This window comes from Gymnoscopelus braueri, assembly GCF_963280865.1.
Source record: "Gymnoscopelus braueri genome assembly, chromosome: 24".
NCBI classification, from domain to species: Eukaryota; Metazoa; Chordata; class Actinopteri; order Myctophiformes; family Myctophidae; genus Gymnoscopelus; species Gymnoscopelus braueri.
The window spans coordinates 27,365,049-27,386,244 of NC_137626.1; the positions used below are offsets into that span (position 1 = coordinate 27,365,049).

The following is a 21,196-nucleotide window of genomic DNA, read 5'->3' on the forward strand; positions in this document are numbered from 1 at the left end:
CTAGCTCACAACGGCTAGTTGATTTGACTTTGCCTTGGACAGCCAACCTTCCAAGTGAAACATTCTGAGGAATGCCTGGTGGAACTTATCACCTGCCAACGTGTACAGGCCCAGGTTAAAAAAGGTGTTCAATGTAGCCAGTGGCCTGGAGATGATGTATGCGGCATTGACCCCGCATGCCAGCGTGCACGGGTTCTCCGGGTTCATCCGCGTGTAGATGCGTAACATGCGCAGGAGGTTGTACGGCAGGAAGCACACCACGAACACAACCAGGATCAGCACCATCAGCCGCCGAGCTCGGACACGACAGGGGCTGGTGGTGAGCGGCCCGTTTGCCAGCTCTTTCGCCATGCCGATGTAACACGCCACCACAACCGCCAGGGGAAGCAGGAACCCCAGCGTAGTGAGCAGCCAACCGTACCACCACACCCTGTCGTATGGTTCGGTGCTGGCGAAGTCCAGGCAGAAGCTCTTGTTGTCCATGCGCTCCAGGGTGATCACATTGAGCCAGGGCGCAGTCTCCACAATGGCAGCCACCCAGATGACCGCACATGCTGCGATGCCCCACTGCTTGCGCTGCACCTGCACGGCCCGCAGGGGGTACAGCACCACGACGTAGCGGAACACAGCCATGCACGTCAGGAAGAAGATGCTTGCGTACAGGCTGATGTGGAAGCCGAACCGCACGAAGCGACACATGAAGTCTCCCAGCGTCCAGGAATCTCCGCGGGCATAGTAGTACACCAGGAAGGGCATGCTGAGGACGTGCAGGAGGTCAGTCAGTGCCAGGTTCACCATGATCACGTGGCTGCTCTTCCATGGGCGCAGCTTGGTCACGTAGATGAAGAGGGACGCGACGTTGCCAACCAGCCCCACGGAGAAGATGACACCATAGGCGACCGGCAGGAAATGGCGTTGCAACAGACGGTCTGCGTCGGTGCAGTTGTGCTCGTTGTCGTGGTAGATGTTGCTGGCCATACCTCTTCTCTGTGAGGTCTGCCAAAGTAAATGTATTTTCTAAGAGAGAAAGAAGATAAGTTTAGATACACCATTCTTTTATCTACAGTGACGTGACGTCACACCATACCATAGTACTTGCGTTGGAGATGCAAACAGGTGCTTCTTCTGTTAATTTGCTTCCTTTTTGTTGCTCAAGAATATTTGGACACCCCATCTTAATTTTTCATAAGATGGTGGTTGATGCAAGTCCCTACACTACGGTTCCTAACTATCATTTTGCCCTAGGACAGAAAAATCTATCACTTGTATAAACATTTTTGATTGATTGAATACTTTATTCAGAAATGTAAACAGCACGGAGGTACAGTAAGACATTAAGGCTTAAAGGATAACACAAAAAAGGTCCTGGGGACTTGTTTCCGTTACAGACTCATCCCTCTCTTCTGTAAACCACAAAGTGGCTTGGCCAGTCCTTTCCTGCCAATAGCAATCAGGCTCCACAACCTAACCCCCATGAGAATTCAAGACCTGCACTGTCTATTACTGACTTTTTGATAGTTTCGTTTTTTAGTTTAGTTATTTAGCACATTGTATATTAAATAGAATCAATACATATCAAAAGAAACAAGTTATTGTGCAAAAATAGAAGAACAATACAAAAGAATCCAAGCTTACTAATGTCTCCTGCATGGAATCTGATGCGCTTGCACATGAATTACTAGGATGTAAATTAAATACTTTTGACAGAAACCTGTTAAGGATAATTGGTGACAGAACACATTCATTCTCCTATTCATTGTTGATGATAGACTGTACATATTGTACATATTCAATGTTGATAGTCTGTACAGTATTCATTCAGGAGTGAGAATTAAATGTGTGAGTTACAAATATTGCCTTTGTGAAAATGCAACTACTTTCTGAAACAATAAAGACTGTTTAGTTATGAGTCATACCCCATCATCCATCTTGTCCCAAAACCAAGACAGAACATAATTACATATCAAAACCTGACCTATTTGGGGGGGGGAGAGAGAGAGAGAGAGAGAGAGAGAGAGAGAGAGAGAGAGAGAGAGAGAGAGAGAGAAATGCTAACAAGTCTATATATGTGAGAATTATGTATTAGAAAAGAAGGGGGTGCAGAAGTAGCGCTGTGCCAAGTAGTAAAACCATTGTATTACACTCAAAGAGAAGTGAAAAGTAAAGTAATAACAAACAAACAAACACACTCAGTGTGAAGTAAATAAACATAAAGTTTCTCCTCCCTCATCAACAGTATAGCGTTTCAGACAAGCCTCCCAACAGTGCATGACAGTGCTGAAGGCAGAGCATGGTTGACAGGAGCTCTGTCGCTTCCATCTGTTCTCATTATGAATGTGATGAAGAGCTGTGAGGTGTCACTTTATAATAACATCTCTCTCATCTCATCTCTCGTTCTACCTCAATATAGATGCATGACAGGATTGGGACCCAACGGCGGGTGCTTCAGCTCTCTTTTAGGATTCATGAAAAGGGGGGCTTTTGAGGCGCATTAACATTATTTTCTCTAGGATCAAAGGCGGGAGAGCGCTTTGTTGAGCGATGTTGTTCTGTACAAAATATATGGCATGAAAGGTAGAGTAAGTGAATTTTTTGGGTTAAGTGTTAAGTGTATTGTTATAAAGGTCAATATTATTATAATAATTTTCTTAGCTCAATATTCTGATCATTGCTATGTTAATTCTTATAGGCACCCCACACCAGATAAAAACATCCCCCATAACCAGCATCACCTTCTCCGGACAGGACCTCCCCCTCTCACCGGTTGTCACAAACCTGGGAGTAAAAATAGACCCTCACCTTAACTTCGAGGCCCACGTCAAATACCTATGCAAAACATCCTTCTTTCACCTCAGAAACATTTCAAAACTCCGTCCCACACTCACGCTAGCAGATTCAGAAAAGCTCGTCCACGCCTTTGTCTCCTCCAGGTTGGACTATTGCAACGCACTTTTCATCGGGATCCCTAGCAAGAGCCTCCAAAGGCTCCAGTATATTCAAAACAGCGCTGCTAGGGTCCTGATGAGAGTGCGCAAACATGAGCACATCACACCCATCCTCCGTTCACTCCACTGGCTTCCCGTTGCTTTCCGGACCCAATACAAAATATCCCTGTTGACACATCAGTGCATCCACGGCAACGCTCCCTCATACCTCAAGGACCTAGTCTCCCTACAAACCTCGACCCGCAACCTCCGCTCTTCAAACACCAACCTCCTCAACACCCGCAAGGCCAATCTACGCACCATGGGCGACCGGGCTTTCTGCTCGGTCGCCCCCGAACTGTGGAACGCCCTCCCTGTCCACCTGAGAGCACCACAGTCGGTCGACTGCTTTAAGAGAGGATTAAAGACCTACCTTTTTAGCAAAGCATTTTTTTAGCTGGTTTTACCTCCTAGGCTTTATGCCCCCAGTTTTTATTGTTTTGTTTCAGTTTCTTAGTTGCTGTTTTCTTTTATTGATTGGTGTGATGTTTGTTTTTATGCATTTGCCTTCTGTAAGCACTTTGAGATTTCTTGTAAATGTAAAGTGCATTATAAATAAAATCCATTATTATTATTATTATTATGTGTGTGTGTTTGTCCAATAAAGGTCTCCCTGACTCTCCAGCTGTCTAATGAAAATAAATGTTCAAGTGGTTTGACAATTTCAGCCAATCAGGAGAGAGTACCCATTCACCAGCTTCCATTTTATAGTGGTGTCAGGATCCTTATATCTTGTGTATAGTTTCCTGTTATGCTTGTACTTTTATTGTGTAGTATTGTTCCTAGTGTTTCCTGTCTGCCCTAGTGTTTTCTACCTGTCTTGTCTCTCCTCCCTGTGACTACTCGTTTCTCCACTTGTGTCCTGTTAGTCTCCCAGCCAATCCCTGTGTTTATTGTCTTTGAGTTCACCTGTGTCTTGTTAGTCCTGTGTCTATTTAAACCTCCCTGTGTTCAGTGTGCCTTTGTCAGATTATAGTTGTTATGTTGTGACCTGCCTTGTATGTCCTGCTGTATTGACAACTTATATTGAAAGTTTGATAATAAATCATCATTGAACTTGATCTGCCTGCCTGGTTCTGCACTTGGGTCCAAACACTTGTCTCACATCGTGACAAGTGGTCCCGTTCCAATTTTGTATGTTCACTTTTTGGAGTCATAATTTCCATTTCTCTTGTTTATTGTCTCCGCCAGGCCGAAAGGCATGGCGAGAGAGTATGTTTTCGCCCCCGTCCGTCCGTCCTGTCTGTGTGTTAGCAGCTAATCTCTGGAACCGTTGGCCCCGGTCGCTCCGAAACTGTGCACACACACTCCCTGGATGCCAATTCAGAACCTCTGCCCCAATTTTCACATGGGCCTGTTATAGCGCCACCAGGAGGCCGATTTGTGCAAAACCCTTTTTTTTTACATTACTCCTACAGATTTTATCCAAACGTCATGCAAATTGGTACACAGTATCTCTATAGTCATGTGATCAACACAAATCTGTCCGATTTCCCATAATCCATCCTCATTACCTATGGTTGGCTTCCAAAGTTTGCAGGATTGGTCCGTTTTGAACAAAAAGCCTCAAACTATGCACGCAGCTTGCGATTTCCGTGAATTTTCACACGCACATTCCCACTAGGCCAAGGAAGAAATGCCACCCTTTTCACATTAGCCTGTTATAGCGCCACCAGCAGGTCTAATTTAGCAAAACACATTTTTGGAACAAAATGCCTCAAATCATGAATGCAGTGTCTGATTGCCGTGAAAGACCTAAGAATAAATGGCACCCTTTTCACATTGGCCTATTATAGCGCCACCAGGAGGCCACAATAACGTACCTGACCTGGCGGAGACCTGTGCTCCGAGGAGCACTTTTTCTAGTTTAGTATCCTATATTGGTATCCCGATGTGAAAATAGATTTTCGGTTTACTAAATAACTGAACGAACACTCTCAATGACAATGATTTCCATCAGAATGTATAGAGCTATTTAACACAAAACAATATCACTTTCTGCACCTTTAAATAAAATGGTGGCCATAGCTGAATAGGAATAGGTATTCCATCTGGGAATCGGAAGGTCACCGATTCGCCCCCTGAGCAAGACACTTAACCCCTGACTGCTCCCCATCCGCTGTATTAATTGCGCCCACTGCTCCTAATAGTTAAATGTTTAAAAGCTAAAGAAGTGACAGTATACTTACAGTTTGCTCAGCAGTGTCCACCAAACACCTGTGTCTGTCTAGTCTTCGCTCCCTCCCTTTCTCCCTCTCTCTCTCCTCCTCTGTTTATATTTGCAGCCCCTTTATGACCATGGAAACGTTTTTGAATGAATACATTTCATATTTGATTTTCGAATTACGGCATTCCTTGTTATGATAGGAAATGCCCTATAGTAGGCGTATACTAACAGAGCTTTAATGTTATCCCTGTTATCCCCTGCACATCTTCTGCATTTATCAGTGGCATACTTTAAACTCAGATTTAAACCATTTCCAGCCACAGTACATGGAGTCTACCCACAATTTCACACATTACTAACATAATTCCTTCATCTGGATGGCTGCTTAGTGAGACAGAGAGGTCGTCTCTGTTAATCAGAAGGTCACCCGTTTGCCCCTGCTCTAGCTAGCCCACCTAGTAGTATATATGTTGAAGTGTCCCTGAGCAAGAAACTTTACCCCTAAGTGCTTCCCCTGAGTGCTCATTGTGACCACTGAGCTGAAACGGAATTCCCCCTGCAGCCTGCATGATTAATAAAGGTCCACCGTCTTATCGTCTCATTTAAATTGTCTGTAATTTCCTGGCTTTTCCTGGGTCAATATCTAGCTGTGATGTGTGGAAATAGGCACAAACATGATTACCTAAGTCTGTGAGTGAATTTGACAGTCTTTTATCCACAGTTTCTTCACAATTGGAAACACTTTGGGCCCCTTCCTTAATTCCTTCACAGGTGTTACCAATGGTACTAATGAAGGCTCCAGTTCCATTTAGTGTAGCACGGTGGTTCTCAAAACTGAATTTCAAGGACCTCCATAACTCTGAGAGTGTACAGGGGTCCATTTGATTCCATTTGTACACTCTCAGAGTTACACACCCGTAAGGGGCCATTTGGAAGCCCCTCAAGGAACCCTGAGAGTGTTGTTTCCAGTGAGCCAACATGCACAATATCAGCACCCTGACTCTGTTTGACCAGAATGGAACAGAGCCTTCATTAGTATCATTGGGTAACATCTGTGAAGGAAGTAGGAAGAGGCCCAATGTCTTTCCAATATGGCTGCTGTGCATAGAGCCTATACCATTATGCCATTTCCCCATACACCCTCCCTCACCGCTTGGTCTGCGGAGGGTGTAGACAACCACATGTCTCCTCCGATACACATACTGTAGAGTTGCCAGCCACTTCAGTCTCCATGGTGGTGGTGGGCAGGTCATTTAACCCTGCGCCAACTGGACGCCCGTTGAATTTGTCTGTTGTTATTATTCAGGTTTTACAATTCCTTTGGGCTTCTGTCAACCGTCCCTTATCGTGTTGTATCCCTAAAGTAAACTACAGACATGAGAGGAAGCTAGTATTTATGACCCGAGAATTTAGTTAATTAGAATGGGTCTTTGTGTTTGGATCCTGATAACAGCCATTCACCCACTTCTTTCCACCTGACAGCGAGGAGTTTCACTGGAAGGAGTACGTACAGAGGAACACCTTATACCTCCCAGTTATGCTTCTGCTCCCCGACGAACAGGCACCCATGGCGAGTGGGTGTTTATGTTTGGGTCCTGATAACAGCCATTCACCCACTTCCTTATTTACCCCACACCTCTCTCACTGTCAGATGATACTACAAAAAAATTAAAAAACATAAGACCATTGCATTCTCCTCACCGACCAAACTACCCCCATGGGAGGGCCATATTGAATATGGGGCCCCCAAGACAACATATGAGACCGGATATTTGATTTGACCAAACAATAAAATATCAAACCAGGGCATCTTTTGAGAGCCCCCTGTCAGACTGGGGCCCTTAACCATGTGAACCCTATAGCATCACTATTCTGGACATGTCATAATAGGAGAATATTCTGTGAAAAACAGGGGTAAATGTACCAAAAATAGCTCACATTGTGACTCGTTCTCAGCTTGTAGATTGACAATTTTTGGTGAAGAGATTTGGTGTAAAGGGAGAAAAGGAGGGGACCAAGTATTGACACTTGGTGGACCCTGGTCAACTTATTAAAGTGGTTATAATGTCCCTAACATTTCACTGTTATTCAGTGCCATTGTGTTGTTGCCCTTCCAGTACACTGACTCATTCTGTCTAGATCAACACAACACCAATTAAAGACGTTTACAAATGTTTATTTTACAAAAGAAGACGAAGAGTCAGAAACATTAACTTCATTGATCGATCAAAATGTGTGTTGTTTCTTTCTTTCTAATTATTGTACTGCTCATTTATTTTAACTTTCTTTTTACAGAACCAGTCAGTATCAGTTGATGACGGAGCGGAGAGATAAAAATAATACAAATCAAATTGTGTCATCAAAGTGTTTTATCCAGTCCACAGGGGGACAGGAGGGGAGGAGGGGAGGAGGGGAGGAGGGGAGGGGAGGGGAGGGGAGCGGGGGAGGCATCACTTGGGGGCTCATCATGAAGGACATCGCTCTACAGTTTGGGCATCCTGGCAATGTTAAGACGCAGGGACACACAGGAGGATCCAGCAGCGTAACGCATCTCTCTCAGCATGCCGCCCCACTGCTTGGTATCTTCCTCGTACCTAGATGAGTGGAGAGCAGAAAAAACAACAACAAAGAATGAAAACAATCATCAATTGCACTGTTTTAAAAAAAAAGAAAAAAGCACTTCCATATTTCGTAAAAATAAAACAATAAAAAGTGTATCAGAGCTAGTGCAACCCTCTCCAAAAAGTTAACGGAAAATTTCAACTTTAGTCAACATTGTCTTCATAGATACTGTGTAGGTCCTCATTACTGCACGTACTGTAGCATTTCTGTCTACATGCTCTGTGTCTCAGAGGTGGAAAGGATGGCTAGAAAATGTGCCTATCGATTACATCATCTGTGCTCAATTCAAACAAGATTTAAAACTTTTTTTCCCCTGTGGCATCAGCATGCTAACTTTCCAGGAAGAGAGAGTCTGTGGTTTCCATTAGCTTGGAATCCCCACAAATGATGTCACCGGTAGGCAAATGTATACCCACTATCCACAGCAACCCACCTCTGAGACACAGAGCCAGCAGACCGACATAGTACCATATTATAATAAGCATTAGTGAGGACCAATTAAGATAAGCTTGAACATTGGTGTTTCCATAAGCAATGTGACATGAGAGGATGGACTTTACTGCTATTATTGCCACATCAGTGATGTGATTGTCTCATTAGCAAGTGGCAAGCAAGTTAGAAGGTGACAATAATAACAGCAGGGTTGAATTTGCTAGGGGGGCATTGGGGGTTAGGGCTTGCGCTTGCCTGTGCTTTTGATATCCCCCTCTGGTCATTCAGTTTTATAGGGCTATGCTTTATCCCTGCTTTTGGTCAGACTGAATTAAATACATTTATTTCCTATGTAGACCGTGTGATATGTTGTTTGATAATGTTTGATAATAACACAACAAGCCAGAAGCCCAAAACTCAAAATCCACATGCATACAACACGTCATGATGCAACATGTTGTGAGCTTGTAGATAATTTTTCAGTTGTCATACATACAAAATATAATAGGGCTACAACAACTGCTAACCGGTAACTTCTGATGAAGAATAATGTTGACAAATCTGGATCACAGTAAATGTACTAATATTGAAAAAGTAATGCTGAAAATGATGAAATACTGAAACCATGTCGATTTCCCTTTCTACGCAACATTATGTCTTAGACTTAATATATAACACTAGCTCTATGGTTACAGGCTTCGCCCTCCAACAGAAAAAGGTGTGGCTAAACCCATAGATCTCTGTTAGAGGGCAGAGCCCGTTAGAACACTCTCACCATGTACAATAGGATATATATACTGTATATATATGGTTCTCAAACATTTTCATGTCAAGGACCCACAAATTGATATGTATTTGGCAGTGGACCCCCACTTGAAAAGATTCTGTGCCAGGGACCCCATAGGAGAATATTTGTCAACACTTGTCATTTAGAAAATAGCCGATCTACAAGCTCACAAAGCGTTGCGATAGATTACAATTTAAGCTTGAAGTGTTACAAACTATTCCTCATTTTTCCTAGGAACCCCCTGGAACCCCCTCAAGGAGGACCCCTAACTTTGAGAAGCAGCTATGGACGTTTGCACTGGGAGGGACTTACTGCCAGACGTCGGTGACCTCTGTGGGGGCCAGCTCCTTGTTCTCGTTTGGCATGATGGCGAATCCTCCCACGGCGTACAGGGAGCCCCCGCTGCTCACCAGGTTGACGGAGCTCCTCTCCTGAGGGAACTCTGTGAACTCCTCCCACCTGAGGAGATGCCCCCGTGTTAAACATACAGTGCATATTGTGCCATAGTACTCTCCATCCAAATCGTGGAAAAAGTACTAAAATAGTAAAAGTCCGGAATTCAAAATTTACTTGAGTAACAGTACAAAAGCATTGGTATCAAAATGTACGTAAAGTATCAATAGTAAAAGTACTCATTATGCAGAATGTCCCATGTTTTCAAATGTATAAAATGTATAAATATCTTTTGAAAAATAGCAGATCTACAAGCTCACAATACGCAATGTGAGCTTGTAGATCAGCTATTTTCAAATGGCCGAAATGTATAGGGCTGAAATGGTTAATGTATGTTTTGTAACAATGATCCAAATCTACAAAATAACTAGTAACTAAGTTTTCAAATAACTGTAGTCGAGTAAAAGTATAATATTTATTTGCCTCTGAGATGTAGTGGAGTAGAAGTAAAAGAATTGTACTTACAGTAGGTGGCCAGTGACTTTGACCAGTTTCACTTTCAAAACCTTTGCATCATGCATGTCACACAAACAGAATGCGGCACACAACACCAATGGTTTTGATAATGTGGATTGTGGAAGTTAAATGGTGGATTTGTGGATAGGACTCTATATGAAAAAACTTGTTATATCAACAAAACGCATCACATTCTGTTAGTGTGACACGCATGATGCAAAGGTTTTGAAAGTGAAACTGATCAAAGTCACTGGCCACCTACTGTAAGTACAGTACTTGAGTAAATGTACTTAGTAACTTTACACCACTGTCTCCATCTAGTACACTCAATAGTAGAGTCTGACCCGATATCGGTAGGGTCTAAGTGGTTAACGTTATCATCTAAGGTTTCATACTTGTTTGCTGCAAAGTCGTAGACTTCACACGCCGCGGTCAGGCCCTCCTCGTTCACGCCTCCGGACACCACGATCTTGCCGTTGTGGATGATGGCGCCGAACATGGCTCTGGCCGTCTTCATGGCCGCCAGCTCTCTCCACTCTGACTGCTTGTGGTTGTAGGAAAACATCTTATTGAGGGCTTTGCTGTGGAGGAATTAAAAAACAAAAGAAGGTTGGAAGGCTGAGATGGACAGCGTGGGCAGGCACAGGGGAAATGCTGGATCTGGGGGTTCAGTCGTTGTCAAGAGGTCAAGAAATGGAGGGTCTAAAACAAGGCAAGGGATATTCAGTTGTGAAGCACGTTTCACACACAAAGGCAATTCCAAAATCCTTTGTATAAGGCACAAAAATGTATGAAATAAAAATCAAAGATTACAAAAAATATGAATTGTTTGTTCAGTAACAGGGGTATCCCCGTCTCTACAGATCTTTAGTAAGCTGAAAATACATTTTTAAGGTCCTGATACTAAGTTGATCCAATCAGAAGAGAGAACTCATACAGGATACAGAATAAACAAATACGAAGTGATGAAACGAGCCCAAAACAAACCAAAAAGCAGACAAAATTGGAGCTGGAACACCATAAAATTGAAGCTGATAAATGATCTTTTTTATCTTAAAACAGCAACAACTTATCCTTTAACTGGGCTGAAAATGTAACAAACAGCAGTGGAGGACATACATAAGGGAGCTGTTGGATTTAAAAGTAGTCAGAGTTGGTGAAAGCCTCAGATCCTCATCCTCTGGAGTTTGTTCTAACTAAAGTGTGGCATACTGTAATAACTAAACGCTGACTCACCATGTTTTGTTTTAAGTCTGGGAACAGTTAGCAGATCAGTCCCAGATGACCTGAGATGTCTAGAGGGGTCATAGTGTAAAAGCACCTGCATAAGCAACTGCACAAATAAAAGCAACTCAGCAACTGCTCCATCACCCGACACTAGAGTTTATGGAGTTTAATGCCTATTAGTCGCATTATCTTCTCCATTAGTTGATGGAAAGCTATACGGTTTTATTTGTCCTTGCAGTATAGGCCTACTGTAGAAAAACAAGTTTAAGTAACACTTCCTATGAAGCCTAAGTGTATAATGCAGGCTGAAAGTCTAATGATTAGCGAGGCACGCCACCGACGCAGGTGCTGGAATGGGGTTTCGTGCTGTATTTCAATGTGACTCCGCCCCGTGACAGCACATGCACACGGAAAATGTTGGTCGACAACCTTTTTTCACTGACGAAAACTAAATAAAAACGATGACTAAAACTAAGACTAAATATACTGACAATTTCGTCAAATAAATAAAAACTAGACTAAAATGTTAGGGCAGGACTAGTGCAGAAGAGATCCAGTAGAACTAAAAGGCAAGTCATTCTATGCTTGGTGGGCTCGGGTGTTGCGCTCTGAAAATAGCAGATCTACAAGCGCGACGCGTTGTGAGCTTGTAGATCTGCTATTTTCAGCTTGCAACGAAGTGTAAAATCAGCCATTACGACGCCATCAAGGCCAGCCAAAATACGGTGTAGTCGACTAAATCAACTGTAGATTTAGTCGACTATAATCTTATGATAATTAGTCAACTAAAACTAGACTAACAGTAAAACATTTCAGATGACTAAAATATGACTAAAACTAAATGGAATTTGATTCAAAAGACTATGACTAAAACGGATTAAAAATTTGCTGTCAAAATCAACACCAATTCATAGGAAGTGTTACCAAAGTTTTCTTTTCAACGTCTAGAAATAAAGTTGTTTGTCTTCTACAGTACAGAAAGTGTTATTTTTCTCCATTTTTGCTGAACGTTTTCAGGCATCTTGCTAGTGGGTGAAGTTGTGCCAGAACCTTTCCTTCAGTTATGTCTCCAGTATAAACAGGAACTTAACAAATTATATACAGGACAGTGGAGCCCTAAGGCATAAATCATGCACAAATTCTTGTGTTAAAGGCTTTGCCGTGGGGGAGGAAGATGATAAGTTGCTGTCAAGAAAACTATTAAAAGTAACAGGTGGAGGTACGTAAGTCTGACAGAGACAAGTGAATCGATACCATTTGTATCAGTTATCTTACAGGTTTAGTTTAGTTTAGTTTAGTACATTTATATTTACAAAAGTAATAACCATCCGAGGATGAGGCACTATAAAGTCCAGGACTTATTGTGGTCGTCTTACCCTTAACAAACATGTCCGATCACAGGGTGTACAATAATTAAACACAATTTTCATGAAATGAACAATGCATTTAAGACATAAAAGGACAAACAGCCCTTTCTAACCTTGAATTTAATTAAAATATACTTCCACAAATGTTTCCAGGCTTGGAATCATATAAGATTGCAACCAAAACCAACGTGTCACATGAAGTACTGAAACCTTTGTCATTCTAGGAGGACGTTAGATTAGATTTGGACAAAACAAACAGCAAACTGTTGCTAACTTGTGTTGCACGCTACCACTTTCTTAAGAGCTTAACAGAATGATGGAACACAAACAGCTGTGACTCACAACATATGGTCTGACACACACACACACACACACACACACACACACACACACACACACACACACACACACACACACACACACACACACACACACACACACACACACACACACACACACACACACACCCACCCACCCACCCACCCACCCACCACACACACACACACACACACACACACACACACACACACACACACACACACACACACACACACACACACACACACACACACACACACACACACACACACACACACACACAGAAATACACTCACTTGTCGTCTGTCTTTCCTCCGATGCAGTAGACCAGTCCTTTGTGGGAGACAACAGCGTGACCGTGGATCTTCAGTGGAAGTTTCTTGCTCTCGCTCCATTTCATCCTCCTGAACAGGGGTCATAGGTCATCAGTTACTGTTCTCTGTTGTTTCTGTACATTCTGCTTCATTTGTATTTTCACACTTGAACAAATACTTAGCAGACATGAACCATAAAGGCAGAGACTGTTTCAATGTCAAACTGCTCAGATGTCTGTCTGTCTGTCTGTCTGTCTGTCTGTCTGTCTGTCTGTCTGTCTGTCTGTCTGTCTGTCTGTCTGTCTGTCTGTCTGTCTGTCTGTCTGTCTGTCTGTCTGTCTCTCTCTCTCCCCCTCCCTCCTCTGTCCCCTCCTGATAAGTGAGAAGACGAACAGGAATAGTCACACACTCTCTCAAGAAAAGTGATTTACGTATTTGTCACTTGCTCATACAGGTACAAGCAGCCAAATTTTGTCTCCTCTCCCCTTCTGTCTCACACTATATCTCGCACTCTCTCGCTTGCTGTTTTTCTCTCTTGTAGTATTTTTAGTTTAGTTTGTCAATTACTCAAGTATCAAAAGGGGTAATTGCGGTTCTGTATGTAAATACTGTACGTCTGCTGTCTTGCCCCAGTACAGTAAAGCCCCTGGGACATAAAGACATAATTATGTTCTCTATGGCTCCGAACTTTATCATTGGAAGTAAAGTGACTATGAACACTATGATAGCCTAAATATTTCCCTTTGCAGGCCACATTATGTTTTTGGCTAACAGATAGAGGAAATGCTTAACAAAGTGACAGGCTCTCTGAAATCCGATATTAAAATTGCCATGTGGGCATCACAAACGTGGATTTCATTGGCCAAATTCCGTCACAGACGTGTTACAAATGTAACATCCGGATTTGATTGGCCAAGCTTTGCGTGATGTAGTGCACTGATCAGCTACTAGATTTAATCCATATACAGTAGGCCTACATAAAATTAGAAACACAGACACCTAGAGTGTAATATTTCCTAATGAGTGAAGGCTGTGCAAACAGCTTGGGTGAGGTGACATGGATGTGCAGCTCATCATTGTCACATATTTTTTTAATTGACGCAGTTATTCATTAGTACGTTTTTCAAGTCAAGTATTACCTGAACACTTTGCAGACAGCAAGACAGAATGCACAATGCAGTGAGAGCTAATCTCAAAAAGAAAGAAAGACAGAAAGACAGAAAAAAAGAAAGAAAGAAAGAAAGAAAGAGAGAAAGAAAGAAAGAAAGAAAGAAAGAGCAAATAACAGAATAGAGAGAACTAAATGAAGACAGAAGGTAAGAGGACTCACTCTGAGTCATAACACATGACGCTGTCTAAGGACTCATTGCTCTGGAGGTCTTTCCCAGCCACAGCAAAGATCAGGTTCCCAGTCTCGCCCATGTTGAAGAGACATCTTGGTGAGGGCATGGGTGGCAGGGCAACCCAGTCCGATGCCAGGGGGTCATACTGCAGGGACAAACCATGAGTACACATGCATTAAAACACTGAGAAACGAATTAACTCTCTGGATTTTACTCTGCAGGAAAAAGCACCTTCTTGGCTTGCCCTCTTATGATGCACAACGACAAGAATAAATCACCACTTATTGGCATTCATAACATTTAAAGAACTCTTCCTGAAAGTTTGCGCCAAGTCCAATGTTTTTTTAATAAATGATAAGAGGGTTATACAGGGGTTGTCTTTCAGTTCATAGCAGGGTCCCTTCTACTTGATCACAGGATTATTAAAACAAGAAAAAAACACCCCAACACAGGGCTACGGTGGCTCACCTGGTAAGTGCCCATACCATATAAATAAGGCTATCGCTGCTTGCCCGGGTTCAAATCTGACCTGAGGCTCTTTGCTGCATGTCATCCCCACTCTCTCTCCTGTCCTTCCTGTCTCTCTCTCCCTCTCTCCCACTGTCACTATCAGTAATAAAGAGTGAATGAATGCTGAAGGAAAATCATAAAAAAGACCATATGGATACACTGAGAGTGTGAGGTCTGTGAGGTTATAAGTTTAACTGACATCATCTCCAAGAAAGCCCTGCTGTTTTATTACTCAACCGTTCTCTGCCCTGTTTGTGGAAGGAGTCATGTAGAATAAAATAGAATACAAATATTAAAGTTTGAATAAGTGAACTAACTTCCTAAACCACATGATGGAGGATTAACTGCATCTTTAACAGCTGAGGATATACAATTTTCATTAATAATAAATTAATTATCTATCAATAATATGTTTTACAATATGATCTAGATTTCCAACAGTATCATTTTATTCATGATTTTACCTTCTGATATTGTATGCCTTTTAATTATTTAATTATTGTATTATTATTATTAATAATATTTTTTAACCACAGCTGACTTGTTGTTTTGATGTGTTGTGTGTTATTATTATTATTATTATTTTATTTTATTTTATTTTGTAAAGCTGCATTGAGGCAACACTGGAAAAAAGCGCTGTAGAATGAATGAACATTATGTTATGTGTTTCTCTCTCTCTCGCACACACGCGCACACACGCACACACGCGCGCACACACACACACACACACACACACACACACACACACACACACACACACACACACACACACACACACACACACACACACACACACACACACACACACACACACACACACACACACACACACACACACTTGAAGTCCTGTACAAATGCAAATACATTTCCACCCTTAAATGAAGAGTTAAATGAACAGATTGTACACGTACATGGAGAAGAGTAGCATCTTACCGTGTAGAAGTAGCACTGCAGGGGGACTTCCTTGTTGTCTTCGTCCACAAACAGGCCTCCCATGATGTACAGCTTGTTCTTCTGTGACGACATGCTGACGTGGTTGCGGGGCACCTGCTCAGACATGGCCGCCAGGAAGCACTCGTTCTCGTTGACGTCGTACGCCACCGCCGCCGAGTCGTTGATCATCACGATGAGGTCGCGGGCGTACATGCCGTGCCTGCGTTCGTCGTTCAGGAAGCCGGGGAACGGGCTTTCAGATTCCTCATCCTCCTCGGCCCCTTCCTCGCCGGTCCCTTCTTTCTTCGCCGGCATCTCCGGAAGCTTTCCCTTGTAGGCGTCCCTGACCGCCGCCATCTTCTTCTGCAGCTCGGGGTCGGCCTTGATGATGTCGTCCGTCTCCACCTTCTCGTTGAAGTACTTCTCGGGCATCAGCCGGAAGCGGACGCAGTCCAGAGCGTCGCCCAGGATCTTGGTGCGGCTGGCCTTCTCGTGGCGCACCCACTTCATGAGCGTCTCGAACACCAGCTCCTCCCGCTCCACGTTGAGCGAGTCCCCGCCGATGATGGCGAACAGCTCGTGTGGCGCCAGCTGGAGGAACTCCTCGTCCCCGCACAGCTCCTCGAAGCGGTCGGCCACGTAGTTGCGCGCCGCCACGGCCAGCCTGGGGCAGTTGAGCACCAGGCCCATGCGGAAGACGGCCAGGCAGTTGGCCGGCGAGAGCTTCTTCTGCAGGTAGTTGACGCACACGGTGAACACGGACGGGATCTGGAAGCGGTTGGCCACGGCGAAGATGTCCTGCACGTTGTCGTCGGTGAGGTCGATCTCGGCCGAGTACAGGTACTGGATGACCATGTCCAGGATGGCGGGGTTGACGTCGTCCAGCACCACCTCCTTGGTGTTCTCCACCTCCTTGCCTTCCTCCGTGAAGAAGACCTCCCGGAAGTAGGGGCTGCAGGCAGCCATGATCAGGCGGTGGCAGGGGAAGCAGCGGTCGCCCACCTTCAGCGTGCAGTCCACAAACTTGTTCTCGTTCAGCAGCTCCTTGAGGCCGTCCTGGAGCAAGGTGCTCTGGAAGAGCCTCAGCTCCTCCTTGATGGCGTTGGGGTCCATTTTTGTTTCAATAAAAAAAAAGCGAGAGAGAGGGAGGGAGGGAGGGAAGGAGGGGGAGCGAGACAAGACAAAAAGGTGAGGACGAAACCGAACGAGGGGAGAAGCTTTGCGGAGAAGAGGAGACGGCTGCCAACACACAGGTCCTCCTGGCAGTCGACGCTGGACGGAAAAGGCAGAGGAGAGGAAAGGGTTCCCGTCCTGGAGAGTCTGCAATTTAATCCTGTGTTAAATTTAGCTCCCTAAACCCCCCCTCCCCAAACCCCTTCTCACCTCCCTGCTGCAGCTCAATGGAGTCTGGTTGGGCCGAACACGAGTAGAGGCCCCGTCCCCGTGCAGCTGCCCCCACACCAGAGTGAAAGAAGCAACTGGAAAAGTGTGTGTGACTCTGGGGGGGGGGGGGGGGGGGACACACGCCACCATGACTCAGCCCCCAAAGTGTCACAGGGGTTCTAACAGTGGCTAAAGAGGGACAATGACCTGTCAGCGCATGCTCCCAAGCTGAGCTCATTACCCGTATTAATGTTGCACTGGATCAGTGTTATATTTATATTCTGAAAGGATTCGGTGGAGCGTCTGCATTCCATTCATTAGCACACTGACTGATTCATTCATCTATCTATTTTAAAATATTTCCTCCATTCATTCATTCATTCATTCAGTCCTTCATTCATTCATTCATTCATTCATTCATTCATTCATTCAGTCTTTGGACAGTGTCTTGCGATTGAGCGCTGATGTGGAAAGACTCTCGAAGGATCCACTCTGTCACAAAATGGCTGCAGCGAGCACACCAAGACGCTTTCACACAAGTTGGATTGAAACGTGCCTGTATAGTGTAGTGGTGACGCTTTGTGCTAAATTGGGATCAGAAACGTTTGAGGGCGTGTCTGCACACAGCTGCTGTAGGGAAACAACAGGTGATGGGCAGGCTTGATCGACAGCTCCGTCCACCTATCGGCTTCGTCCGTAATTTCCCCCCCATGCCAGGGCTCATTGTTACGGAAGCAAAAGGTCAGCTGCCGGGGGTGGGGCATGTGTTTGAGGAGGAGGGGGGGGGGGTGCTAGTTCTGTCTATTGCTCTCCCAATGAACCCTGTAAAAACTGTGGTATTGCAGCACTGAAAGACAACCTCAATAATACAGAAGACAGGCCGCAGTTATTCCATTTTAAGATATATCAAAATGAAAGGTCCTGAACACTCATACAGGTGTTTTCAGTTACTCTCTCTTACTGATTACACCTCTTCTCAGGGCTCTGTGGGCGTGCACAAAAGCTAGGTTTGAGTGACAGCTCCCTCACACTCCTGTTAGTTTTGTTGCGCCTCTTAAATAAGGGCAGGCAGGTTTACCTTGTTATCATTCTTATTGGCCCATAGGTTTTTTGGGACATTGTAAAATTGGCAGCATAGCTCCACTAAGCTTCGACCTGACTAGAGGTGTAATCAGCAAGAGAGTAAGAGTGACTGAAAACACCTGGATGAGTGTTCAGGGCCTGTAATCCTTTCAAAAGATGGTTGTGGGTGATGGCTGATTTAAGCTGTCACGCCAGTGACCAGGCCTGAGTTAAACTAATGAAACTCTGAGCTGGGTGTGAGGACACGCCTGTAATGCATCGATCTAATGCAGTGGTTTTCAAACGTTTAATGCCTGAGGGCACATCAATGTGCAAGTCAAAATCTCAAGGCACACCTGCATTTGTATCCGTGCAAAATAGCCTCTATAACATCTGTTATCGCTCCGCATACGTTTAGATTTGATTTACTAATGCCAAATAAAAGGTTTAAACACTTAAGCCTATCTTATACTTTCATACATTTTCTGAAATATCTAAAATGATCTACAAGCTCACAATGCTTCTCGTGGTGACGCATTGTGAGCTTGTGGATCTGCTTATTTTTTTATTTATCGAATTTGCCTCTGTATTTGGGAAATTAGTGCACACACAGAATAATTCATATAAACAATTATAGTTGCATTATATATTGGAATAATAATGTGTAGTTGTCACAAAATCCCAAGGAACTTGTGTCTTACGGCACAGCAGTGTGCCTCGACACACCGTTTGGAAACCACTGTGCACAGGATGAATCATCCATCCCCATACACACTGTCATGGCAGTGTGTTCCATTTGCTCTGCTTTGTAGCTTCTTGCTCCTCCCTTCAATAACCTGAGACCGGAGAGTGTGACATTCGCCACCTCCGGCTGGCCATTCCGTGTTAAACTATTTTACTTTGAGTTTGTGCCAAATGCCTGTCATGCAGCTAAAAGGTAGACCTTGGTTAATCTTGTGGAGGAGGTTTCAGATTCACCCAGCTGATGGCTGCTCAGATGGTCATGATGAGAGCTCGGTAGGGTGGGGGCAGTTAAGTGTGTTGCTCGGGGACTCTTCGACCCATATACTGGGTGAACTGGCGGGTGAACCAGTCACCTTCTGTTTACTATAGAGTGCCTGCCTCCCTAGTCCCTACCCATTAAGCTACGACAACCACCTTAATTTATGTTAATGTATGTTAAAATAAAGTTTGAGCGAAAGCCTGCTGTGGTCTGTTCCCTCTTACCGAGCCCTGGCACAACATTGGCATGACATTTTAAGGACACTTGCATGTGCATGTGACTAGGACCCTATGTAAACCTACATCTTTTCAGCCCCGTTTCCATGGCCTGATAAAAAAGTGTTGAGGAGTGTATAGAGTTAGATAACAGGGGTCTCCTGTGTGCGAGCACTAAAGATAGATCAGACTATGGCACTTGTCGAGGTGCGGTGGGCCTGACATGTAATTTAAGCACAGGGACAGAGAGCAATGTATTCTGTGCAGCCTTTAATATTAAAGACACACCCACGCTTTTCAACAATATCTCTATATACCAGTAATTGTTGTTGGGCCAACGTTACATTCCATTTGCAGCCGTACAGTAATACAAGGAAGTCTCAAAATGTGTCTCAAATTTCACCGAAATTGTGTCGAAAAGGTCGTCCCAGTCATGTCACAGGGGCTGTGAATGTGAAAAGTACAATTACTACAATTTCATTATTTTGAGCCGCTGCCTTCGGTAGCTGTGACATCGTCCTTGCTTGCTGTGATTACAACAAAATAGTCACCACATTAACCATGGTGTTCCTATTCTGGGCATGATGTCATTATAGGCAATAAGGATAATTCCTTTTAACAGGTCGTTCATGAAAGTCCTTGCGGTCTTGTTGCCAATGAGAACCTGTGAGCAATTGGGGTTAAGAGTCTTGCTCAGGGACAAATTTCATATCATCGGCACATATGCTGGGATAGCCTGGAATCGAACCTGGGGCAACCAGGGCCAGCTGGTTCCCTAGGCGGGCTCACTAACCACTCAGCTATGGCCGCCCCTTAGCAAATCCATAAGCTCACAACACAACTTATTTTCAGTATTTGTCATACAACGAAGTCTATAGGGCTTAAGTGCTCGAGAGGTTAAGAATATATTAATCAAATTGGCCGAAGACTATATGGGCATGCCAGGCAGATACTACCACAAAATGCATTATGGGTATACTGTACTGTACAGTATAGTAGGTACAAGGACAAAATGTTATGTCAATATAGATTGTATCATATATTGTTTCTATATAGATTATGATCAACAGTTAAGTGAAATGCAGATCAATAGTGTGACAGTGTCCCTTTAAGTGCCCATGTGAGCTTTCATTAACTCATTTAAAATTATCCAAACTCTTCTGCTTCGAGACAAATGTTTCTCACATGTTTATTCATTCCGTTAAATGAAGCATTCTTATCAGAGCATGATAAAGTAATGCTTTATCATGTTTTACATATGAAAGTGTTATATATAAAGCCTTTTGCTGATTAACCATCAGTATGCATTCATTGATATGTTATTGCCCGAGTAGCATCTGTAGTATTAAAGGGATATTTCACTTTATTTCACTTTCAAAACATGTTCAAACAGGCTTTTGTGAGCAGCCCGGACAGTTTTGAAGTTGCTTGATTCAGTATTTAGATATTTGATATTAATTTGATCAGACACGCCCCCTTCCAATACAAACCCATTGTAACTTCAAACTCCATTTTAACCATGATAGATTCATCGAAAACACCCGTCCTTGGTTCTGGTGACTCATACTGGCCTCCTAATACGTGAGGGGGCCATGTTTTTTCGATTATTTTTTCATAAAT

General features: G+C 43.7%; 2 protein-coding genes across 2 annotated transcripts; both read right to left on the minus strand.

The window, feature by feature from the left end:
• On the minus strand, positions 1–978 carry LOC308080552 (2-oxoglutarate receptor 1-like; the record flags this gene model as incomplete). The annotated part of the gene is made up of 1 exon (XM_080422447.1): positions 1–978. One exon carries the CDS (start codon positions 976–978, stop codon positions 1–3), a length of 978 nt encoding a protein of 325 aa, XP_080278573.1.
• A 6,333-nt stretch (positions 979–7,311) lies between these two features.
• On the minus strand, positions 7,312–17,282 carry LOC308080893 (kelch-like protein 41b). The gene is made up of 6 exons (XM_080422982.1): positions 15,914–17,282; positions 14,458–14,615; positions 13,110–13,217; positions 10,297–10,482; positions 9,305–9,451; positions 7,312–7,745 (listed from the first exon to the last, which is right to left on the minus strand). Exons 1-6 carry the CDS (start codon positions 17,024–17,026, stop codon positions 7,634–7,636), a joined length of 1,824 nt encoding a protein of 607 aa, XP_080279108.1. The 5' UTR covers positions 17,027–17,282; the 3' UTR covers positions 7,312–7,633.
• Between the last annotated feature and the right edge of the window lie 3,914 nt (positions 17,283–21,196).